This window comes from Caretta caretta, chromosome 24 (assembly GCF_965140235.1).
Source record: "Caretta caretta isolate rCarCar2 chromosome 24, rCarCar1.hap1, whole genome shotgun sequence".
Lineage (NCBI taxonomy): Eukaryota > Metazoa > Chordata > Testudines > Cheloniidae > Caretta > Caretta caretta.
In genome coordinates this window covers 1262155-1285419 of record NC_134229.1, presented here as the reverse complement: position 1 = coordinate 1285419, position 23265 = coordinate 1262155, and the positions used below count along the sequence as shown (strand labels likewise).

The following is a 23265-nucleotide window of genomic DNA, read 5'->3' as shown; positions in this document are numbered from 1 at the left end:
CCTGCCATTCTCTCCCTCGGTGCTCCTTGCCGTCCTTGATTGCCCTCAATGCTGGGTGTCCCTGCTGGGCTCAGGTCAGACCCCGGGCCTCATCCCCCATGAGCTTACCCATCCGTGCCCCTCCCCACAGGCCCACGCGTTGGAGGCCGACATGGAGCTGGAGTTCCTGGAGACAGCCTGTGCCTGCAAGGCCGTGATCTGCTGCCGCGTCACCCCGCTGCAGAAGGCCCAGGTGGTGGAGCTGGTGAAGAAGTACAAGAAGGCCGTGACGCTGGCCATCGGGGACGGCGCCAACGACGTCAGCATGATCAAGAGTGAGCGCTGGGGGCGTGCTGGCCGGGGGGGCGGCTCTGCCTGCGGGGCCGGGCTGGGGGTGGGAGGGGAGCACCGGTTTCCCACTGCAGGGGGTTGTGTGGGGCTGGGCACAAGCTGCTGCGGCCAGGGCTGCTCTGAGTTCCCTGCTGACCCACACATCTCTTCCCCCAACAGCTGCCCACATTGGCGTGGGCATCAGCGGGCAGGAGGGCATCCAGGCCGTGCTGGCCTCCGACTATTCCTTCTCCCAGTTCAAGTTCCTGCAGCGCCTCCTGCTGGTGCACGGCCGCTGGTCCTACCTGCGCATGTGCAAGTTCCTCTGCTACTTCTTCTACAAGAACTTCGCCTTCACCATGGTCCATTTCTGGTTCGGGTTCTTCTGCGGCTTCTCGGCCCAGGTGCGGTGCCAGGCTGCTGGGCCCTGGACAGGCCGGCTGAAGCCTCCTGCGGCTGGGGGAGCAGGGTTACCCGGGGCCGTGGGGCTTCCCTCCAGGCTGTGCCTGCTGGATTGGGCCCCAGCCGGCACCCAGGGGCCCAGCCAGGATCAGGGCCCTGCCGTGCCGGCTGCTGCGTGGACACAGGGAGGGAGGGGCCCTGCCCTGCAGTTCCCCGTGTGCAGGGTGATGACGGGGGAGGGCTGCGTTGGGGCCTCGAGCACCCAGCCTGTCTCTGCCGTGTGACTGCGGCCCAGGGCTGGGCTCAGAGAGCTGGGCTCTGCCGTGGCTGCATCCTCCCTGCCTTGCTGGAAGAGCTTGGAGGATGCCCAGGCAGGACTGGCAGGCCCCAGGTGAGCTCCCTTCTGGCCACCCTGCCCGGGCCTGATTCATTGGCCGGGGGCAGAGAACCAGGCTGGTCGTCGGGTCCTTCAGCGCTTGTGGATGGCCGGGGGGAGCATAGAGCTGGGGGGAAGCACGTCTGGCTGGGGGAGCACAGAGCCGGGGGGTGTCTGACAGGGGGGAGCGAGTCGGGGGGGGCACATGTGTCTCCGAGACAGGCAAGTGAGTGCCTTGTCCATTCCTGCATGCAGTGGGGCAGGGGGTGTTTTCCCCGCCCTGACCTCCCCTCTCTCGACAGACGGTCTATGACCAGTACTTCATCACCCTGTACAACATTGTCTACACCTCGCTGCCCGTGCTCGCAATGGGGGTGTTCGACCAGGTATGGTGGGGCTGGGGCAGGGTGGAGATCTGCTCCTGCTGGGGTGGCTGGGGGGGCCCAGCCTCACTCCTGTGCTCCTGGAGCCCCCACCCTGCAGAGGGGCCTCAGGCGGGGAGAGAGGGAATTCTGTGGGGGCCGCTTGGAGGGGCCGCAGCAGCAGGAGGCTGGCTGGGGGTCCCCCGTCTCCGGGGCCCTGGGCACTGCAGGGCCCTAACCCAGCTGGGTGGGGTCAGGGCGAGCCCTCCCCTCCCCCCCACCATGTGACTCGTCTGCCCTGCTGGGACCCCTCCTCAGAGGCAAGAGGTGGGCTCTGTCCCTGGCCTGTCCCTTCCCTGCAGGGGGCTGCTCCTGGGCGCGGGGACCCCAGGCTCACCCCTGCCATGCCCCCCCCTCACAGGACGTGACGGAGCAGCGCAGCATGGAGTACCCCAAGCTCTACGAGCCGGGCCAGCTCAACCTGCTCTTCAACAAGCGGGAGTTCTTCATCTGCATCGCCCAGGGCATCTACACCTCCGTCCTCATGTTCTTCATCCCCTACGGCGTCTTCGCCGACGCTACCCGCGACGACGGTGCCCAGCTGGCCGACTACCAGTCCTTCGCTGTCACCGTGGCAACCTCCCTGGTGATCGTGGTCAGCGTGCAGGTGGGCGGCCCCCGTCCAGCCCCGGCTCGTGTATCCTGGTCCCGCAGGCCCCGGGACCCAGCGTGCGGAGCCGGCGTTCGGCTCTGCATCTGGCCTCGGCGCAGGGGGCTGGACTCCCTGACCTCGCGGGTCCCTTCCAGCCCCACGTTTCTCGCGGGTCCCATACGGGGTCAGGTAGCCCAGGAAGTGAAGCAGCCTGGATCTAAGCTGTTGATGAGGTGGCTGCATCTTGGCGCTGGGCGGAGTGCGTGGCGCTCAGCCCTGAGAAGGGCGGTGGGCCAATGCGATGTGGTTTGGGATGCTGGGGGACTGAGGGCACTGCCCCGGGGCTGCCCATCGGCTCTCTCTGCCTGGCTCGGCAGCCTGTCTGCGCTCCCCCCTGAGCTCTTCCCTCTTCCCCCAGATTGGGCTGGACACGGGGTTCTGGACGGCCATCAACCACTTCTTCATCTGGGGCAGCCTGGCTGTGTACTTCGCCATCCTCTTCGCCATGCACAGCGACGGCCTCTTCCAGATGTTCCCCAACCAGTTCCGCTTCGTGGGTGAGTCCAAGCAGCTGCATTTGCCTGGTGCTGGGTGCCCAAGGCGGGCCGACCGGTCCCCGAGATCCCCGCGATGCCAGGGCCTGACTGCATGAGACATGCCCTGGTGACTGTGCCCCATGCTGCAGGGGAAGGTGGAACAACCCCCCAAGGTGCCTGCCGATCTGGCCTGGGGGGAAATTCACTCCTGACCCCACTGCGGGGCTCCCCAAGGCAGGCGAGAGCAGGTTTCTAGTGGGGCAGTGGCAAGGTTGCTGGGGAGCCGTCACGGAGTCCCTGGCGACGCCCTGGACCTGCTCCCTATGAAGCCAGTCAGGACTCTGGGGAAGTCTCTCTGTGAGCAGCCTGTCCCCAGGGCAAGCAGCCCACACAGCTTCCACTTTCCTGGGTCTGACCTTGGAGCATTCGGCCTCCTCTGCCCCTCCGGGCGCTTCCCACAGCGAGTCCGCTCATGCGGGGCTCCTGGGGAAGCCAGAGGGTTCTGCCCCCCAACTCCGCAGTGAGACTTGACTCTCAGCCAGCCAGTAAAACAGAGGGTTTATTAGACGACAGTGTCACGGAGTCCCCGGGCGATGCTCTGGAACTGCTCCCCATGAAGCCAGTCAGGACTCTGGGGCAGTCGCCTTTCTGTGAGCAGCCTGTCTTCAGGACACACAGCTCACACAGCTTCCACCTTCCTGGGTCTGACCTCGGAGCATTCAGCATCCTCTGCCCCTCCGTGCGCTTCCCCCCAGCGAGTCCGCTCAGGCGGGGCTCCTGGGGAAGCCAGAGGGTCCTGCACCCCAACTTCGCAGTCAGACGTGACTCTCAGCCAGCCAGTAAAACAGAAGGTTTATTAGACGACAGGAACGTGGTCTAAAACAGAGCTTGCAGGTGCAGAGAACGGGACCCCTCAGCTGGGTCCATTTTGGGGGGCAGTGAGCCAGACAACCACGTCTGCACTTCACTCCATGTCCCAGCCAGCCCCCAACTGAAACCCCCTCCAGCCCCTCCTCCTCTGGGCTTTGTTCCTTTCCCGGGCCAGGAGGTCACCTTTTTCCTTTGTTCTCCAACCCTTCAGCTCTCACCTTGCAGGGGGGGAAGGGCCCAGGCCATCAGTTGCCAGGAAACAGGGTGTCGGCCATTCTCTGTGTCCAGACCCCTTCACACACCTGCCCTCTAGGGCTCTGCAATGATCATACACCCTTACTCCACCCCCTAGATACTTAAGAACTGCCTAGGGGAAACTGAGGCACCCCCACACTATTCAGAGGAAACATTAAGAACAGTCCCACTTCGTCACAGACAGGAACAGGGTCTAAACCAGAGCTTGTAGGTGCAGAGAACAGGACTCCTCAGCCGGGTCCATTTTGGGGGGCAGTGAGCCAGACAACCCCATCTGCCCTTCACTCCATGTCCCAGCCAGACCCAAACTGAAACTCCCTCCAGCCCCTCCTCCTCTGGGCTTTGTCCCTTTCCCGGGCCAGGAGATCACCAGATTCCTTTGTTCTCCAGCCCTTTAGCTCTCACCTTGCAGGGGGGAAGGGCCCAGGCCATCAGTGGCCAGGAAACAGGGTGTCGGCCATTCTCTCTGTCCAGACCCCTGCACACATCTGCCCTCTAGGGCTCTGCAGTGATCATACCCCCTTATCCCATCCCCTAGATACTTAAGAACTGCCTAGGGGAAACTGAGGCACCCCCACACTATTCAGAGGAAACATTAAGAACATTCCCACTTCGTCACAGGAGCCCCATCCCCCTCCCGATCAGAGCCCCCTGTGAACTCTGCTGTTCTCCCTGCAACACGCCTGATTCCCGGGGGCCGGGAGGAGACCGGTGACAGCCTCATTTCTCTGCTGCCTCCTGCACCCCACTCCTGGTGCTGCTCCCACCTGCCTGGCTCTCAGGTCTCTCCCCCTTCTGCTGCCCAGGTAATGCCCAGAACACGCTGGCCCAGCCCACGGTCTGGCTCACCATCACCCTCACCACCGTGGTCTGCATAATGCCAGTCGTGGCCTTCCGATTCCTCAAGCTGGACCTGAAGCCTGAGCTGTCGGACACGGTGAGTGCGTGCGGCCAAGCCGGGGCCCCTGCGCATCCCCCAGCGCGGAGCAGGCCCCCCCCCAGGGATCGGACGTCTCTCACCCCCAGCCCCCCATGCTCAGCTGAGGGCAAGGGGGCTGCCCCGCAGCGCCCCCTCTGACCAGTGCCGGGAAAGGCCTTGCCATGGAGCAGGGGGCCGGATCCATCTCCACTCGGCCAGGGTTGTGTGGGGAGTTGTCTGCCCCCAGTAATCTCACCTCCCCCGCAGGTTACTGCCCCCTCACTGGAACGTCTCCATCGCTTTGGCCCCTGCCCCCGTCTCTGACCAGCTCCTTCTGCAGAGCTGCTGGGGGGTCTCGGGCAGGCTTTTTACGGCCCCCATTCACCCTGGCTGGGCCTTCGCCTCTGCCTGGCCCCCTGCAGTCTCACAAGAGGGCGGGTTGTGGGGTCTTTGGCTGGGCTCCTCACTCTGCCCCCCCCAGGTGCGCTACACCCAGCTGGTGCGGAAGAAGCAACGGACACAGCACCGCTGCATGCGGCGGGTGGGGCGTGCCGGCTCGCGGCGCTCCGGCTACGCCTTCTCCCACCAGGAGGGCTTCGGCGAGCTCATCATGTCGGGCAAGAACATGCCGCTCAGCTCCCTGGCGCTCTCCAGCTTCACCGCCCGCTCCAGCTCCAGCTGGATCGAGACCCTCCGCAAGAAGAAGGGCGGGGACAGCACCGCCAGCAGCCCCAGCGGGGGGGCCGACAAGCCGCTCAAGGGGTGAGGCTGGGGGGCTCCGATTCTTACCCCCGCCGGGGGCTGGGCGGCCCGTCAGCGCCCCCGGCTGTTCCCACCGCGGACCGTGGCTGGCTGCTGTGGGTGCTGCTCGCTTGGGAGACCCCCCCCCATGGCAAGGGGGAGGAGCGCCCCGGGAGGCTCTCCAGGTGCTGAGGTTTGGAGGCGGAATCTGGACCACAACCAACCGTGTAACCAAAAATCCCCCCACCCAGAGGGACAGGCGGCTCCCCCATCCGGAGCCCAGAGCCTGCAGTGTCTTTAATCGGGACCTCCACCCAGCCGGAGCGGACAGCTACCCTGAGTCATGCGCGAATGTAACGTGCTGGAGACACGGGGAGGGCCAGGCCTGGCAGGGGGCAGCTGGGCCTGGCAGCGCGTGCCCCCCCTCCGCCACACGTGTCTTTTTTATAGATATAAAATGAGAAAAACAGCAACCAACGGAGCCCCCACGTTTACGAAGTGACTCTTCTCTGTCCCCGCTGGCACTGGCTGCTCCTGGGGAGGAGCTGGCTGAGCAGAGACGGGCACAGACGTGCTCCCCACGCGAGCCGTGACACTTCCAGGGCTGCGTGGGCGCCCCAGGAGGGCGGGCTATGGCCTTGGCCTTCTCCTGCAGCAGGGCAGGGGTGGGGTGGGGAGAGGGATGCCCAGGCATGGAGGAGTTATGGGTCCTGCCCTCCCTGGGGCAGGGCAAATGCTGTAGCAAGGCTGGGCCCTCTCCTCTGCCCGGCTGGTTTCTACACATGGTGAAACCCTACGTGGCTGGGCGGAGACCCGACCCCCTGGGTGCTGCACCCAGTCAGTGCCCACCCCGGGGCTGGAGGGTTGTGGCACCTGGAGCCGAGGCCAGAGCCGGGGAGGAAACCGGGCCCTAGGGAGCTGTTACAGACCAGAGCAAAACCGCGGTGGAAAGGGCCAGGAAACACCCAGCGTCTGACCTGAGCCGGGCTCTGGGGGTTCCTGGCTGCAGGGGCGGCCCTAAGGTACTCCCAGCTTGGGGGTGGGGGGCGCAGCCACAGGGCTTTTGGCTGCTAGTTCACCCCCCCTACCCCGACAGCTGGTGGAGCTTGGCTCTGGCCTCGTGCAACCTCTGCCCAGGTCCTGGGACCAGCCCAGCTGATGGATTTGAAAGGGGAACCAGCCCCCCCCCCCAACTCCTTTCTTTTCTGCGTGCCAGAGGCTTAGGCAAGGGGCTGGGTCCTGGGGTCAGCATTGTTGACGGGCTGATTGTGATTCATTCCCCGCAACAGGGAGCCTTTCACAATCGTCTGGGTGTTTTGGGCTCTGTTTCCCTTCCCCTCTGTGCTGGGAATGGGCAGGGTCCCGGGGGGTGGGTCTCCTGAGCCACCTTCCTTGGGGCTCCCCAGCCCCTCCACCTCCCATCCACGCTCCCCTGGGGAAGCGTCCAGCCTGCTGGCTGCTCCCTCGTGCCGCGCTGGCAGGTGCATGGCCCTTCTCTTGCACACGTATTCGTAGCTCATCTCTGCACGCTTCTTGTGATGCATTCCTCATGTCCTTTGCACGGCCCCTACCCACCGGTACTACCCCCGGCACGCCTGGTACGCACACTGCCCGCGCCCGGCTCACTGCGGTCAGTACCCCCAGCTGCTCTGGATCCCTCGGAGGTTGAGTTGCTTGAGGCTGCAGGATGTAGCAGACCCGGGGCTGTGGGCAGGCTGGGAAAGGTCCCAGGGCCCCCAGTGTGGGGATCAGCTCAGGTGTCAGCCCCCAGCGAGGTGGGATCCAGCTGGAGGCAGAGGGGTTCTCCCGTACTGCTCCTGGACACCCCCTGGGGAGGGTCAGTCGGGGGGGGGGGGAGGCACAATGGGCCCAGGCCAGTCTTGTGCAGGGCATGCCTCCTGATCCACCCCTCTTCCCTCCCCTTGATCCATGTCTGTCCAGGGTGCCAAATAAGATGGGTGTGGGGGGAGGGAGGACCCAGTGTTCACTCCCCCCCGTCCCATTCTGCCTTTGAATGGGAGGGGCTTTACCAGCCAGGGGCAGGTTCGGGTGGGTGCTGTCACAGTTTCAGCCATTCTCTCCCCACCCGCAGCCGCTGGGGTTGACTACAGAGCTCGACCCACTTGACGAAGGAACAGTGTGCTTGGAGCGGGGGAGTGGGGTCTGGGACCCAGGACGACTGGGTTCTATTCCCAGTTGTGACACTGACACCCTGTGACTGGCTCTGTGCCTCAGTTTCCCCACCCCCCACCTCCCGTGAAGTGCTAGAGTCTCCTGGGGGGCTGGGTTCTGGAAGGTCGAGGCAGCTTCGGGCATTGCTGTGGTTGTGTTAAGCCCTTCTGGGAAGGGGCGAGGGCTGGCGAGGCCTGGCTGGGGGAGGGCGTGGCCCCCCGTGTCTGACTTTTATACCAAAGAGGAACTGTCTGTTTGGGAGCTGGCTGGGTGCGCGTGTGCTAGAGTATCTATTTTTGGTTTTTTCTGTTTGTTTGGTGGGGGGAGGTGGCGTGGGCCGGGCCGAGGAGCAGTCGGTATAATTTATTACACATTTCTATACTTGCAGAATTGTATCATTTTATGGGTATAAAGAGAGAAAAAAAAATAGCCTTTTATAAAAACGTCTCTTTCTGAGATCGTCTCACGTAGCCTCTGTTTTCTGCTGGGAAAGGGGAGAGGGCCAAGGCCCTGCCTGTGCCAGAGGGCTGGAGCTTGCCCCCAACTCCTCCAGCCCTGCCTCCGGGCCACCCATCACATCCACGCCCCTGGGTGCTCTGCAGACAACGGACCAGATTCTGCACAACGCTCGTTTGTTGTGTCTCCATGTAAACCCTGCACACGCCGGGCTCTGCAGTGCGAACACCCCTCTGGCTGCTGAAAAGCTGAATTCTGTGTGTGTTTGCTGCTCGCACACACAAACTGGGGCCCTGAGCGAGGGCATGGGCCAGTTCACACCTTGTGGAGCTGCTGTTTTAGGCTCTCTGTAAACTCAGGCAGGCATCAGCTACACTGTCATGGCATCTGCACAGCCGAGAAACTTCTTGTTTTTGGTAATGCAGCAGCTGTGATGCTGGGGCGAGGGCTTGAGTCTGTGTCTGTGGAATCCAAGGGCCCTGTTTGTATCGGGAGCAGGGCGCATGGAGCCTCCGCCCCTGCCCAGCATTAGCCCAGCTCAGGGTTCTGTTCTCCGTGGACAGCCAAGGCAGGATCCTCCTCTCTGTTCTGCAGCCAGGACCTAAGCTGGGGAGCGTGACGCTGAGAGTCAGGTGGGGGAGTCCGTGGCAGAGCTGGGTGTGGAATCCAGGTACCCACGGGGCTCAGCCTGGGGTGTTTACCCAACAGCTCCCTTGTGGGGCAGGCTCTGGATTTTAACTCTGTGTTACTGGGGGAACCTGTCAGCTCAGTTCTAGCCCCCCTTTTGTTTAAAGAGCAAAAGTTCCCCCAAACCTGAGCCCTTCACTGCATAGGAGAATGCACCATCCGCCTGCTCAGAGCTGCCCTCTTCGAGCCCCAACTGGCCTTTCAGGTCAGCTTTGGGCCCCCTTCCCTGGAGATACAAGCTAGCTCCCTAGGTGCTTAAAGCAGCATAGCTGTCGCTTTGAACCCCCCCCTGTGATGAAGCGGGACTGTTCTTAATGTTTCCTCTGAATAGTGTGGGGGTGCCTCAGTTTCCCCTAGGCAGTTCTTAAGTATCTAGGGGGTGGGATAAGGGGGTATGATCATTGCAGAGCCCTAGAGGGCAGGTGTGTGCAGGTGTCTGGACACAGAGAATGGCCGACACCCTGTTTCCTGGCCACTGATGGCCTGGGCCCTTCCCCCCACAAAGGTGAGAGCTGAAGGGTTGGAGAACAAAGGAATCAGGTGACCTCCTGGCCCGGGAAAGGGACAAAGCCCAGAGGAGGAGGGGCTGGAGAGGGAGTCATTTTGGAGCTGGCTGGGGACGTGGAGTGAAGGGCAGACGGGGTTGTCTGGCTCACTGCCCCCCAAAGTGGACCCAGCTGAGGGATCCGGTTCTCTGCACCTACAAACTCTGTGTTAGACCATGTTCCTGTCGTCTAATAAACCTTCTGTTTTACTGCCTGGCTGAGAGTCACGTCTGACTGCGAAGTTGGGGTGCAGGACCCTCTGGCTTCCCCAGGACCCCGCCTGGGCGGACTGGCTGGGGGAAGCGCACGGAGGGGCAGAGGATGCTGAATGCTCCGAGGTCAGACCCAGGAAGGTGGAAGCCGGGTGAGCTGTGTGTCCTGCAGACAGGCTGCTCACAGAGTGAAGACTTCCCCAGAGTCCTGCCTGGCTTTGTGGGGAGCAGGTCCAGAGCATCGCCCGGGGACTCCGGGACACCCCCAGCCCCCCCAGCTGCATGGGCATCACCTGAGGTCGGGACTTCATGCACTTTATTTTAAATTCCAAATTCTTCCTGCTTTGCGGGTGACAGCTAAATAGCGCCGACTTGGACAGGCACAGGAAAGGCAGAGAGGCCCCCCCCTCGCTCCCCGGCCAGCCCTGCAGGGCAAGTTCCCATGACCAGTGTTTAGCCTGAACTGGCCCAAGGGACTGGGCCTATCTTCTAAACGCCCCTGGGGCCCAGTGCTCGGCTGCTGTAACACCCCTGCTCTGCACCGTGGCTGCTTTACACCAGCTGAGAAGTTGGCCCATGAGCTCCAGGGACCCCCCCCCCGGTATTCTGGGAGGGTTTTTCATTTCCTCCCTCACAACCAGTGGTGGGGCCCTGAGGTGGCATGGAGCAGCGGCTGGCTCTTGCTCACATGCTCAGGGTCCCACTGAGGGCCAGGGGTGGGGGTGGGGAGGAATTGCCACCCGGGTCACTGGCAGGATTATCGGGGTGTCTCACTTCATTTCTGTGCCACTGTGGGGCCTCGGGGCCTCCCACTCCCTGGCACGTGCTAATCTGGGCTCCTGTGATAGCCGGTCCCTGCTGGTGGCTGGGTTTAGTGTGGAGCTGTGGGGGTCTCTTCTGGCCCTAAACTCTCTGACTCTGTCCTGTAACACCCCCCCTCGCCCCCGGCCCCCAGCATGTGCTTGCTTCCTGGCACCAAGCTGCTGGAGCGGGGCCCCCACCCGCTCTCCTGCCCGCCCCTGGAAATCAGGAGTTTTACCCCCGTGTGAGCAGGGCAGGGACACAGCCCCGGTCAGGAGGGGGTTAACAGGCCCCAGCTGGAGCGGGAGGGGGCTCACCTTGAACTGGGGGCAGGCCAGGCCTCTGCCTGCATTATGTCCCTCGGCGCTGTCACTGATTAACGAGGCTGGTACGCAAACAGCCGCCCCCTCCCAGCCCTGACCATACCCACAGTGGGGGCATAAGCTGGGTCTCCCCAGTGCCCACTAGGCCAGTGCCAAGGGCTGCTCACGCGTCCCCCCCCCAGGCCGAGTAACCAGTGCTGTACTGGGGGGCAGAGACCTGCCCAAGGCTGGCTGCCAGCGGGATCCCCCATCACACCCACAAAGCTCCCCCTGTCTGGGGGCATCCCAGCCAAACTCTTCAGAGCAGGCCCTAGGAGAGGGGGCTGCCTGTTACCCCACTCCCTGCCCCCCAGAGGCTCCTAGAACCCAGGAGTCCCGGCTCCCAGCCCTGCCCCCTCTAACCACCGCACCCCACCGGGTCCCAGAGCCCCAGGTAGAACCCAGGAGTCCCGGCTCCCAGCCCCCCCCCTTGACACCACGTCAGCCTGCACCTGGGGGCGGGAGTCGCGCGCGCGGGGGGGGGGCGTCTCTGCAGGTGCCCCCCACCCTCCCACGCGCTCCGCCCCCCCCGTTGCTCAATCGCCCCTTTCACAATCGCAGCCCCCCCAGTTCCTCAATTGCTGTTCCGCCGCCAGGCGCGCCCCCCGCCCGCCACGTGCCGGGGGAAGCCCCGGGCGGGGGCGGCGCCCGAGCTGCGGGATGCTCGCGGGGGGGCGGACGCCGGCAGCCCCCGGGGCGCAGGAGCATGTGGACGCTCCGGGCCGCCGGGCTGCTCTGCCTGCTCGCCGCCGCCGCGGGGGGGCCCTGCCCGCGGCCAGGTGGGTGCGGGGGCCGGGGGGGCGGCTCGCTGCGGGGCGCCTGGCGGGGGGGCGTCGGGCTGCGCCCTCTCCTCCGCGGGGTCCCCTGGAGCCAGGTGAGCAGCCCCGGCCGGCCGGGACCCCGCGGGGAGATCGGGGCTCCGGGCAGCCGCGGGCGGGGGGGTCTCTTTCGCCATGGGGACATTGCAAAGAGTGGGGGGGGGGAGGGGGGTCAGGACTCCTGGGTTCTGCTCCCGGCTCCCGGAGGTGGAGAGGGGGGTCAGGACTCCTGGGTTCTGCTCCCGGCTCCCGGAGGGGGGGATCTGGACTCCTGGGTTCTGTTCCCGGCTCCCGGAGGGGGAGAGGGGGGTCAGGACTCCTGGGTTCTGCTCCCGGCTTCCGGAGGTGGAGAGGGGGGTCAGGACTCCTGGGTTCTGCTCCCGGCTCCCGGAGGGGGGGATCTGGACTCCTGGGTTCTGTTCCCGGCTCCCGGAGGTGGAGAGGGGGGTCAGGACTCCTGGGTTCTGCTCCCGGCTCCCAGAGGCGGGGGGGGGGGTGTTCCAGGACTCCTGGGTTCTGTTCCCGGAGCGGGGTGTGTGTCTAGGACTCCTGGGTTCTGTTCCCGGAGGGGGGGGTGTGTCCCGGACTCCTGGGTTCGGGTCCCGGCTCCCGGAGGGCGGGGACAGGACTCCTGAGTTCTAACCCAGCTCTGGGAGGGGAGTGGGGTCTGGTGAGTTACAGGGAGGGTGCGGGCTGCGAGCCAGGACTCCTGGGTTCTCTCCGCGCTCCCCGGGGTTGGGGAATGGCAGCGCCTTATTTTCAGTCTGAGCTGAGAAGGGCTGAGATTTATTTGCTCCTTGTTCTTCGCTCCCCCCGCTGTGACTCGGGGGTGAGCGCTGCCCCTCCCCCCTGGCATGCTCCTGCTGGGACCCCCACACAACCTCCTCCTCTGTCCCCTGAATGGCGGGGCCCCACTGGGGGCTCCCCATGGGGCTGGCCACGGGCTCCTGCTCCCCTTCCTGGCCGGAGGTCCCTGGGCTAAGCTGAACTGGAGCTGGGGGAAATGCGGGGGGCTCAGAGGCCCTTAACTCCAGAGCTCCCAGCTGGGGCTGCCTGGGGGCTGGCCCCACTCCTTTGCCTGGTGCCAGGGGCATGGCAGTCTGTGAGCGACCCATGTGCTCTGAGCCCCTGTCCCAGTCTCTTGCAGCTGCCAGGGAGTGGGGGCAGAGGGAGCACCTTGCCCCCAGCCTAGGATTGGGCAGGAGGGGGGACCCCCCGCTGCAAAGGGGGGACCTGGGCCCTTGTGACCTGCAGGCACCACAGGAACTGGAGTGGAGCCCACTGTGGCCTGGGCAGGGGATGTGGGCAGAGGCTGCTGCCGCTCTCATCCTGCCTTCCCCAAAGCCGCACAGACCCCTCCCCCGGGGGCCAGACGGGGGCCTGGGGGGCGCAGAGAACTCTGCACTTGTAGGAGGGTAACTTTGGGTCAGGCCTGGCCTGGTGCCCGTCTGCCTCCCCACTCTCGGCCTGCATGACCCAGCGTCACCCCATGGCCCCCGTCGGCTGGGCTGCGCCGGGCTCATGAGCAGGGCTCCCAACTGCCCCACATCTGTGGCTGGGATCTGGGGTTCTCCTGTGTGGAGCCTCCGAGCTTCCCTGCTCTGTGTCTGGCCATGGCCACCCAGGGACCAGGCCGGGGCAGCGATGGAGTCGCTCCACACAAAGAGCAATGAGCTGCTGACTCTGGGGAGAGCCAAGTAACGAACCCAGGCGTCCTGCCTCCCAGCCCCCCACTGCTCTCCCCTGGAGGAACTGAAACTTCCCAGCACAATGGGGAAGTGCCCAGGCCTCCTGTGTGCCGATAGCCAAGGGCTGAGTTGCTGTTGCAGGGCAAGTAGGGAGTGGGTCCCTCGGGTGCAGGCCAGGCGGTGCGGAGCTGCCCAGGCCCCCGGCGCTGGGTTTGGCTGGGATCTGAGCAGCCTGCTGCCACGTGCGTCTCCCCTGAGCCAGCAGCCCTCGCACTGTCGCTGGGTATTTATACCCAGGGCGCCCCATGCTGATGGAAGGGTTAACCCACCCGGCGGGGCGGGGCCCCAGCCCAGGAGTCCCAGGTGGGGGGAAAAGCACAGGTCTGGAATTGCCCAGTCGTGGCCTCCAGTCCCCAGGAACTCTGCCCCACAGCCCCTGGGCACGAGCCTGCCAGTTCCAGGGGCGTTGGGGGCCTGGCATAGAGGACCCCCCTGAGGGGTCCTTGAGCCAGGCACTGCGCAGAGCCGCGGAAGCAGATGGCTCCTGCCCCAGAAGCTTCGCCTAAGGAGCTGAGGGAGGTAGGGCGGTTCCCCTGGCCGGACTGTCGGGGAGCTGAGGGCTGGGGAGGTGTCGGAGCTGCCCCAAGGGAGCCTGTGGCAGAACTGGGAACTGAACCCACCTCTCCTGGGTCCCAGCCCAGTGCCTGGTCCCTTCAGCGGAGAGGTGGCCCCCTCCCTCAGCATCTCCCTGAGGTGTCCTATTACCCCCACTTTACTGGGGGGCAGGGGTTGCCCCCCAAGGCTTGGCCCAGATTCGACTCCAGCTCTCCTGGCTCTCAGCCCCATGCATGGGGGGCTGATCCCTGCAGCGCCTGTGACGTGCCCCCGGGATTAGCAGGCAGCTGAGAGGTCCCTGTGCTGAGCCAGACCGTTGCGTAAGTGGGTTCGGGTAGGACTGGCTGTTCCTGGCAGGGCCGTGCGGACGCTGGGCGCTGGGAAACCTGAGTGTTTGCTTTTGTTATTGACGCTTGTGGGTTTGCAAAAATCCCAGCTCCTGTCCTGGCTGGGGGGACGGGGGGAGCTGTCAGCCTCTGACCTTTACAAACCACCTGGCCCAGCCACAATCCATCTGAACCAAACCCAGCTCTGGCCCCATCCCCGGGCCGGTGGTGACCCTGTGCCAGGGGTGGCTTGAGGATTAACCCTTTGAGGCCAGCAGCCCTCCAGGGCCCTGCTGCTGCGTGGCTGCCCTGCTGGCAGGGTCCTGGGTCCCCTGTGATTGCCGTGTACCCTGGCTTTAGGCTCTGGGAGCTGGAGGAGCAGGGATCCCTTGAGTCTGCTCCCCACACCCCAGGAGCCCTGACACCCCTCCTGCAACCGGCTCCGGGCACTCTCAGGCACCTCCTTGCTGCTGGGCACCCAGCTTGCCCAGGGAAATGAGGAGCCCACAGCCCCGTTAACGCACCCCAGGTAGGGCCCAGGCTGGGGCATGGCTGGCCAGACGTCTCAAGCTGTGGCTGGCAAGGGCTGGGAAGGGGGGATCTGATGGTGGTGGGGCCCAGCCGCAGTGCCTTGGAAAGAGGTGGGTGAGGCAGTGACAGCTCAGCCAGGCAGATGCTCGTTCAGGCTTGTCCTCTCCAGCAAATATTGACCCGGGCTGGCTGTCTCCTCCGTCAGGGAGCCCCTCCCGAGTCGTTTCCTAGGAGCCGGGAAGGGGCTGTCAAGTGGCCGAGGCTCTGGCCTCCAGCCTGGCGGTGAGACGGAGGGTCAGCACCACCATGGCACACAGCAGCCAGCGAGACTCCTCTCCTGTCACAGCATCTCCTGGTCAGCTTGTGGCACCCAGGGAAGGTGGCAATCCCCATGGAACAGAAGGGGAAACTGAGGCACAACGAAGTTGTTTGCCTAGGGTCATGCAATGAGTCAGTGGCTCAGCTGGGCATGGAACCCAGAAGTCCTGGTCCCCCCAGCTCTCACCCCTAGACTGCACTCCCTTCCCTCTGCACTAATGGAACTTCCCCTCCTGCAGCCCTCCCGCCTGACACGGTGCTGAGCGCAGTGGGAGCAAATGTCACCCTGCCCTGCCTGCAGTGGCAGCCGGAGCCAAACGGCACCGTCAGCTGGAAGCTGGAGAACCAGGCTGTGAGTTCGGAGCGCGCGGTGCTGGGGGCCAGCCTGCTGCTGCGCCTGGTGCAGGACAGTGACTCGGGCAGATACAGCTGCTATGTGGGCGGCTGCCTGGTGCGCTCGCTGCGGCTGCTGGTGGAAGGTGAGTCGCTCGGGGCGGGGGTGCCTGCTCCAGCGGCCAGGGGGGATGTCCAGATCCACGGGCGCCTGGACTGCGGGGGCCCCCATGCCTGCAGAATGCTGCAGCAGCGTCCGGGCTGCCAGACTCCTCCTGCAGGGTCCAAAGGCAGCACTGGGCGAGTGCCTGGCTGGCGTGGCTGGCCCCCCTTCTGCCCCCTGCCCAGCTCTGCAGCCGCTAGCCCCTGCTCACAGTCCAGGGGCTTCCCTCACCGCTGCTCTTCTGACTCCAGAGCCCCCGGAGCTGCCTGGTTTCTCCTGCTACCGGAGGAGCCATGTCAGGGACGTCCTGTGCGAGTGGCAGCCACGGAGGAGGCCGTCGCCCCGGACCAGGGCCGTGCTGTGGGTGAAGAAGTGGTGAGAGGCCTGGGGGAGCTGGGCCGTGGTCGGGGAGCACCCTGAGGCCCTGCGAGGGGCACCCAGCCCTGGGTAGCTGTTAGCCATGGAGCCAGCTGGGGATGAGAGCCAGGCCAGGGCAGGATTTGGCGTAGATGTAGCCAGCATGGCCGTGCTGCCGATTCCTGGCAGGGTCCCTCCCCGCTCCCCAGCTGCCGGCTCTCTGGGAGCAGAGCTGGGGCCTGCTTTCCTGGCACCAAATCGCCCTCCCCCCTCACTGGGTGCTGCCATCCTGCAGGGCTGGGAGTCGGGACGGTGCTGGACTGGGGGACGCCATGGCAGGGTTGGATGTGGGGATCCCCTGGGGGCTCTCTCCCATGGGCCGAGCCCTGGGCAGCGCTGGTGGGGGGCAGGGGGTGCTGCTGGCCTTCAGATCAGACCCCACGCCAAGGGCCTGACCGGGCCTGCTCAGGAAAGAGCCGTGCACCTCCTTGCAGGCATCCTCCCCCCATCCCCCCATGCTTACACCCTCCCGACTTTCAGTTCCAGACAAGGTCCTTCTCCTCTTCCTGTTCCAAAGCGCGGCCCCGCGGCTGCTCCGCTCCACCCCAGAGTGGCTGCAGAAAGCGCTTGGCCAGGGGCAATGCCCGAGCGTGGCATGAGGCTGCTGTTGCCTGGCTCAGCTGGGGATGTGGCAGCCCGGGGCAGACCCTGCTGTGACTTGGAGCGGATCTTGGGACCCTGGGGAGCTGGGGGGGCAGGGCCCGCTGGCTGTGTGCTGCGCCTGGGGCTGAGCCGTGTCCCCGGCCCCCGGCAGGTTCACCGGGGAGAACGCCACGGAGAAGCGCTGCCGCTACTTCCCCAAAGTGGACAAATTCACGTGCAGGGTCACGGTGCCACCCAGCGAGGACGACACCCTCCTGCTGGTCTCCGTGTCTGTCAGCAACGGGGCGGGGAGCGTGGCCAGCAAGGGCCAGGTCATCTCGGCCAACCGCGTCTGTACGTACGGCTCGCTGCCCTCACCCCCGCTGCCCCTCCTGATGCCCCCCCTTCTCCCTCTGCCTACCCCCCTGCCCCTCCCTGGAGCTCTGCCTGCCGTCCTGCCCGTGCCACCCAGCGAGGACGACACCCTCCTGCTGGTCTCCGTGTCTGTCAGCAACGGGGCGGGGAGCGTGGCCAGCGAGGGCCAGGTCATCTCGGCCAACCGCGTCTGTACGTACGGCTCGCTGCCCTCACCCCCGCTGCCCCTCCTGCTGCCCCTCCTGCTGCCCCCCCCTTCTCCCCCTGCCTACCCTCCTGCCCCTCCCTGGAGCTCTGCCTGCCGTCCTGCCCGTGTTCCGGCCGGGTCTCCCCCCAGGGGCTGCTGGGTGCGGGCTGGTGGGGCAAACGTGCTGCACCAGACCCCCCTGCCATGGCAACCCCCCTCTCCCTGACAGTGAAGCCGGACCCTCCGGTGAACGTGCTGGTGGAGCCGTTGGAGAGAGCGCCCCAGAAACTGCGTGTGAACTGGATGTACCCGCCCTCTTGGGACTCCAGGTTCTACCGGCTGCACTTCCAGGTCCGGTACCGGGCTGAGCGCTCCCAGAGCTACACGGAGGTGAGCCCCCCCGCTCCCCCCGCGCCTGACAGGCCAGCTCCACGCACGCCCCACCCTGCAGCTGCTGGGCAGGACGGGCTCCCATGCCTGGGCCCCTGCCCCCAGAGTTACAGCCTGGGGAGAAGGCCCTGGTGAATTGCGTTTCCCTGTGGACGGGGAGGGTGCTACCCAGCTCCCTGGGGCTGGAAAGGAAGGGGGGACTGTGATGCTTCCCGGGGTACCCAGGGTTCAGACGCACCTTGCTAGCATCATAACACACGTCCTAGACTGAGCCGGAGCTTTACTAATGGGACGTTAGTACGGGGCCAGAAGTGAACGCTGCCCCCCCGATCCTCCCAGTGTACTGCTGCTGGGCGTGGCTGGGCTCTTCCATTCCTGCAGCAAGCCCGCTGGCTGTTCCCTGGCTAGCCCGCTACAAGCCCAGAGAGATTCAGACTGCCCTTGGAGCCTTCGTCACTGTGACGAAGTGGGACTGTTCTTAATGTTTCCTCTGAATAGTGTGGGGGTGCCTCAGTTTCCCCCAGTTGTCACGGAGTCCCTGGGCGATGCTCTGGAACTGCTCCCCATGAAGCCAGTCAGGACTCTGGGGCAGTCGCCTTTCTGTGAGCAGCCTGTCTTCAGGACACACAGCTCACCCGGCTTCCACCTTCCTGGGTCTGACCTCGGAGCATTCAGCCTCCTCTGCCCCTCCGTGCGCTTCCCCCCAGCGAGTCCGCTCAGGCGGGGCTCCTGGGGAAGCCAGAGGGTCCTGCCCCCCAACTCCGCAGTCAGACGTGACTCTCAGCCAGCCAGTAAAACAGAAGGTTTATTAAACGACAGGAACATGGTCTAAAACAGAGCTTGCAGGTGCAGAGAATGGGACCCCTCAGCTGGGTCCATTTTGGGGGGCAGTGAGCCAGACAACCACGTCTGCCCTTCACTCCATGTCCCAGCCAGCCCCAAACTGAAAACCCCCTCCAGCCCCTCCTCCTCTGGGCTTTGTTCCTTTCCCGGGCCAGGAGGTCACCTGATTCCTTTGTTCTCCAACCCTTCAGCTCTCACCTTGCAGGGGGGGAAGGGCCCAGGCCATCAGTTGCCAGGAAAGAGGGTGTCGGCCATTCTCTGTGTCCAGACCCCTGCACACACATGCCCTCTAGGGCTCTGCAATGATCATACACCCTTACCCCACCCCCTAGATACTTAAGAACTGCCTAGGGGAAACTGAGGCACCCCCACACTATTCAGTCACAAACCGACCCCCACTGGCTGGGGGGGTCTGCTCCTGTGGGGTCTGTGATCTCGGTTAGCTGGCGTACGCAGCGCGTCTCCTGCCTGCCTGAAGGGAAGACATTCACCACCCGGTGACCTGCTTAAACTCCCAGACCTTACAGACCTCCGGTCTAGGGACCCAGCTCCCCCAGAGGATCCGTGCGCATGTCTCACGGGGGTGGTGACGCCCAGCAGAGACCTCCCCCCTCCACTCTTCGGTGAATTATCCTAGACAACGGACTCGGGGGATCCCTGTAAAACTCTGCACCCCCTGTGCCCTCGGCTAGTTGGCATCACGAGGTTCTGGGGTCACAGGGGAGCTGTGGGAGTCCTGATGCTCATGGTTTAATTCTGCCTGTTGCTTGCAGGCTGACCAGTTAAGAGAAACGTCCCTGGTGATCCATGATGCCTGGCACGGCGAACGGCACATGGTGCAGGTGCGGGGGCTGGAGGAGTTTGGCCATGGCTCGTGGAGTGAGTGGAGCCAGGAGGCCGTGGGCACCCCGTGGGCAGGTAGGACTAAGGGAGATGGGAGGGGAGGGGTCCTCTGGGAGGAGCTGGATCCCTAGACCCCCACCCCCTCGTCCCGATTCCCAGGGCTACTCTCTCACTCTTCCTCTCCTTGGATTGCAGATCCCAACAGCCCCGAGTGGCAGACAGGATCCTACAGCTCGCAGGTAAGGCGGGTGGTGCCGGAGCTGCCTGCCCGTCTGGCCCGTGGGCCCTGGTGGGAGGGTGGATAGGTCTCAGGGCTTAGCACTGTGTGTGCTCCACCCAAGGGCTCTGTGGTCTGGGGGACGGGGGAGCGGGACGGGGGACATGCCGTGCGTTGGGGGGTGTCACGGGCAGGGATGGGGGACATGCTGTGTGTTGAGGGTGTCACGGGCGGGGACGGGGGACCCTCTTGCTAACCCCCCCTCCCCTGTCTCTTTCCTCCAGTTCCCCTCAGATTATGATTTCTACAGCGACACATTCACAGGCCCCCCCGGGCCCTACAGCAGCAACACAGAGGGCACTAATGGTAATGAGATGCCCCCTTGCGTTGTTGGTCTGTCAGGCCCAGGGCTCCCACGCCAGGGACATGTGGGGTGACCCAGAGCCCAGCTGGCAGCATGAGCTGAGCACCCAGACAGAGAGCCCAGTACAGCTGCCTCAGGACGGGCTGATCGGGGCAAAGTGAGCCAGGTGGCAGCCCTATGGGTGGGCCCCAGGCTGGGCCGGTGGCTCAGGTGGTCCCCATCATTCTCCAGGGCTCCCCTGGCCTTTGCAAAGCCCCCGCTGGGAGGTGGCCCAGCAATACCCAGCCCTGCAAAGTGAACAAGGTTGGGGAGGGGGGCGCTGGGCCTTGCCATGTTGGGTAACGGTGCCCCTGTCCCCTCGGTTTGCAGGGGAGGCTCTTGGTGTTGGCGAGCGCTCCACTGTGCCCCTGTACACATTCCTGGTCACTGGAGGGAGCCTGTTCCTGGGCACCGGCCTGCTCGCTGGTATCGTGCTCAGGTGAGACGCGGCCGGGGTGGTGCGGGGGGTGCTGGGTCCCAGGCCCTGGGTGGGGCGATGCTACCGCTGGCCTGCTGGGGAAGCACTGAGGGAGGGACAGTCACTCTCAGCTGGTGCCCCGGGCCAAGCAGTGCATGCCTGGGTCGGATCTGTTACTCCGGTGTGAGTCTGGAGTGACTCTCAGGGCAGGACAGGGTCTGGCCTGCTGGGCTCAGCCCAGTTCCTGCCGGACTTACCCCTGCGGAGCCAAGAGAGGCCGTCTCCATAGAGCAGTCTGGGGCCTTCTGGCGAACAGGAAAGGGCCCCTGCCCCTTATATGGGTGCCCACTGCTGGCCTGGGCAGCTCTCTGGGAGTCAGATCCTGGTCTCCCTCCAGCCGAAAGATGCCCCTGAGGCCCCGGCAGGGCTGGGAGAGCCCCCTCCAGCCCCGCTCTGTTTCTCTGCAGTCCAGCAGCATGGACTCCTGCTTGGCTCTCCGCCGGGGTCCTTTCCTGAGGGCTGTGGGCTGCCTTAGCTGATCTTTGTGTGCTGGGCAGCCGGGCTTGATCCGTTACAGAGGGGCCCAAGCCCTGCCCCCAGCACGACTCTCCCCCTTCCACTGCAAGTGACTGACCCAAACGGTGTAGTGGGGGGCTCGGGCACACTGCCATGGGAGCAGCGGGGTGCATCTCGCTCTCTGTGGCCCCCCAGCCAGCGCTTGCCTTCAGGTGTGGGGGGGAACAGGACACCCCAGTCACCACCGGCTGTGTTTGCTGCTGGCCCTTGTGCCACGGAGAGCTGCCCTGAATGCCCATCTCACAGGCCATTACTGATGGAGACTCAGTGGGGCTTTGCCCTCTGCCTGCCCCCAGGGAGAGCCATAGGCCTGGGGCAGCCGTGTTGTGGTCCCGGGGCCATGGGCACCCTGCCAATGCTGGCCTGAGTCCCAATCCCGCTGCCAGCAGGAATTGGGGTGTCTGTGGGGCAGGAGCCCCCCAATCTTGGCCCCTTCCTGACCTGCTCTGTGTTCAAGGTACAAGAAGAAATGGAGGAGGGGCTCGCTGGGCCAGGGCAAGGCCAGCGTGGTGGTCCAGCACCCCTTGGTGCTGCTGGCTCCTCCGAGCCCCACGTCCCCGGTAAGCGAAGCCCCGCTCCTCTCCCCTCCGGCGTCACCAGGCAGCGTCGGCTCCACGGGCCCCTTCGAGGTCACCAACATGGATTACCTCCTCGTCCCCCAGTAGCCGGGGAACCTGCCTCGCTGGCCTGCGACACACCAACTGCCCCAGTAGGCGCCAAGCCAGGGGCCCGACCTTGTGGCTCAGCTATAACTAGCCCGGCCCTTAACCATGGCTCTACCTCTGCCCCGGCGGGCTGGGGCCGCTGTGCCAACCGCTTCCGGGCCGCTCTGGGCTCCTGGCGGTTCCAGGGACGCTGCTGGAAGGAGCCAAACCTGCTCTGCCCTCCCCGGGAGATGGACCCGCGCCCACTTGCAGCGATGCTCGGGGCTCAAACTGGCAGCCAAGCAGCTCTCCCACGGTCTCCCCCAAGCAGCCGGAGCCAGTGTTTCCCAGCCCGCCCCGTGGCGGGGTTTGGACAGTCCTTGGGTGTGGGCGGGGCTGGCGCCCCCGCGAGTGACACGGCGTGGAGGGCGTCCAATGAGCCCACTCCACGTGGAAGGTGGCAAGGGCTGGCCCGGCCCCACTGCTGGGAGAGGGGCATTTACCGGTAGAGCCGGGCAAGCTCCAGGCACTGGGCATGCAGGGCACTGCCCCGCGGCCAGGCGCTCACCAGGGCCTGAGGGCCAGCAGAGTCTGAGCCAGCACTGCAGCTAGGTGGGAGCAGCTGCCACGGCCTCGGGGGGCAGGGGCACCCAAGCGGCAGACGGACTCAGGGCCTGCCCCGCTCCGGCAGTAGTGGGCCACGCCTGGCCCTCGGCAGCTAGAGTGGGCTCCATCCCACTGCCCCCACCAATTGTACGGGGCTGGCGGTGCCAGGCGCAGCAGCCACAGACGACAGACCCTGCCGCAGGGAGCTCACCGTCTGAATGGACATGGGGGACAGCGGCTCAGAGTGGGGGGCAGGACGCGCCCGAGCGTCCCCCAGCCGGGCACTGGCAGAACCCAGGCCTCCCCGCCTCCCTGGAGCAGCTTGTGTGGGGCCGTAACAAATGCTCAGTTGGGCGTGTGACTGGCCTCCGCCCCTCCCCGGTGCAGCGCTGGGCATGGGATTCCCCCCCCCCATCAAACTGGTGTTTGTGTTAACAGGGGTTTGTACAGGAAGAACTGTGTGTGTTGGCAAACGTGTGTCCAATAAATGTTTTTTACTGCGTGCACAGGGCTACCGTTGGCCGGGTGGGGGCGTGGGATGGGGGAGCTGCTCTGGGGTGGGTTTGCTCATGGGGTATTAGCCGTACCTGGCGCTGGAGAGGCGTAGGTGGAAGCAGAGCACTAACATGTTCCTCCGTGGCTGGCGAGCCCAGGCCAGAGCCAGGCAGAGAACCCAGGCATCCTGGCTCTTAAGCCTACAATTTGTTTTGCAAACCTGAGAAAGCAAAACGGGGGCTGCAGCTGGTGAAGGGGACGGGTCCCTGTTGGGGCTGGCCCCTGCCTTAGAGGATGCAGCTGTCTCTCCTGGGGCTGGGGGGCGAAGGCAGCAGGGTCTTGGCCAACTCTTAGCAGCAGCTGGGGGGATGGCAGGGCTCGAGCCCTGGGCACATGGGAGAAGGGATGGGTTCAAAGGGGGAGCGGGGCCCAGGGCTGTGGATTCAAGGGGAGATGTACAGGGCAGGGGCCAGGCTGTGGGCTGAGCCCTGGGCCTCCCTGGGGGTGCTAGCCCCACGGCTGTCTGCGCCCTCTCCGTGTGAGTGGCTGGGGCATCCCCCACCCCCGCCCAGGGCTGTGCAGAGGAAGGTTTGCTGCCTGCTATGTAAATGGCCTACCCTGAAAGTACCTGCCACCATCAGCTCTAGTCTGGGTTTGAGTCAGCCCCTTCCCCCCAGAGCAGCTGGTGGCAGGGCCTGACAGGTGAGCGAGCGTCCCTCTGCCCCCAGGGTGAGAGTCAACACCCTCACCCCGGCGTGCAGGAGCCAGGCCCCCAAGCTGGGGGGAACCAACCTGGGAACCAGCCCACGGGCAGGAAAAC

General features: G+C 65.1%; 2 protein-coding genes across 3 annotated transcripts in view; both read left to right on the top strand.

The window, feature by feature from the left end:
• The window catches only part of ATP8B2 (ATPase phospholipid transporting 8B2), a 34807-nt gene extending 26757 nt beyond the window's left edge, over positions 1-8050 (top strand). The window contains exons 22-28 of the mRNA XM_048828218.2: positions 131-314; positions 490-713; positions 1390-1473; positions 1871-2116; positions 2520-2658; positions 4569-4699; positions 5163-8050. Coding sequence (XP_048684175.1) covers positions 131-314; positions 490-713; positions 1390-1473; positions 1871-2116; positions 2520-2658; positions 4569-4699; positions 5163-5447 — 1293 coding nt within the window. The 3' untranslated portion in view covers positions 5448-8050. The remainder of the gene's footprint in view (positions 1-130; positions 315-489; positions 714-1389; positions 1474-1870; positions 2117-2519; positions 2659-4568; positions 4700-5162) is intronic.
• A 3277-nt stretch (positions 8051-11327) lies between these two features.
• IL6R (interleukin 6 receptor) lies at positions 11328-22454 on the top strand. Of its 2 annotated transcripts, XM_048828252.2 has the most exons (10): positions 11329-11436; positions 15193-15432; positions 15701-15824; positions 16621-16802; positions 17240-17400; positions 19017-19161; positions 19282-19325; positions 19588-19669; positions 20037-20145; positions 21158-22454. In XM_048828252.2, the coding sequence occupies exons 1-10, from the start codon at positions 11364-11366 to the stop codon at positions 21363-21365; spliced, it is 1368 nt and encodes a 455-aa protein (XP_048684209.2). In that variant the 5' UTR covers positions 11329-11363; the 3' UTR covers positions 21366-22454. The 2 variants fall into 2 exon arrangements, with proteins under 2 accessions (XP_048684210.2, XP_048684209.2); XM_048828253.2 differs by lacking the exon at positions 19588-19669 and having other exon boundaries at positions 11328-11436; positions 21158-21364.
• Positions 22455-23265: the final 811 nt, after the last annotated feature.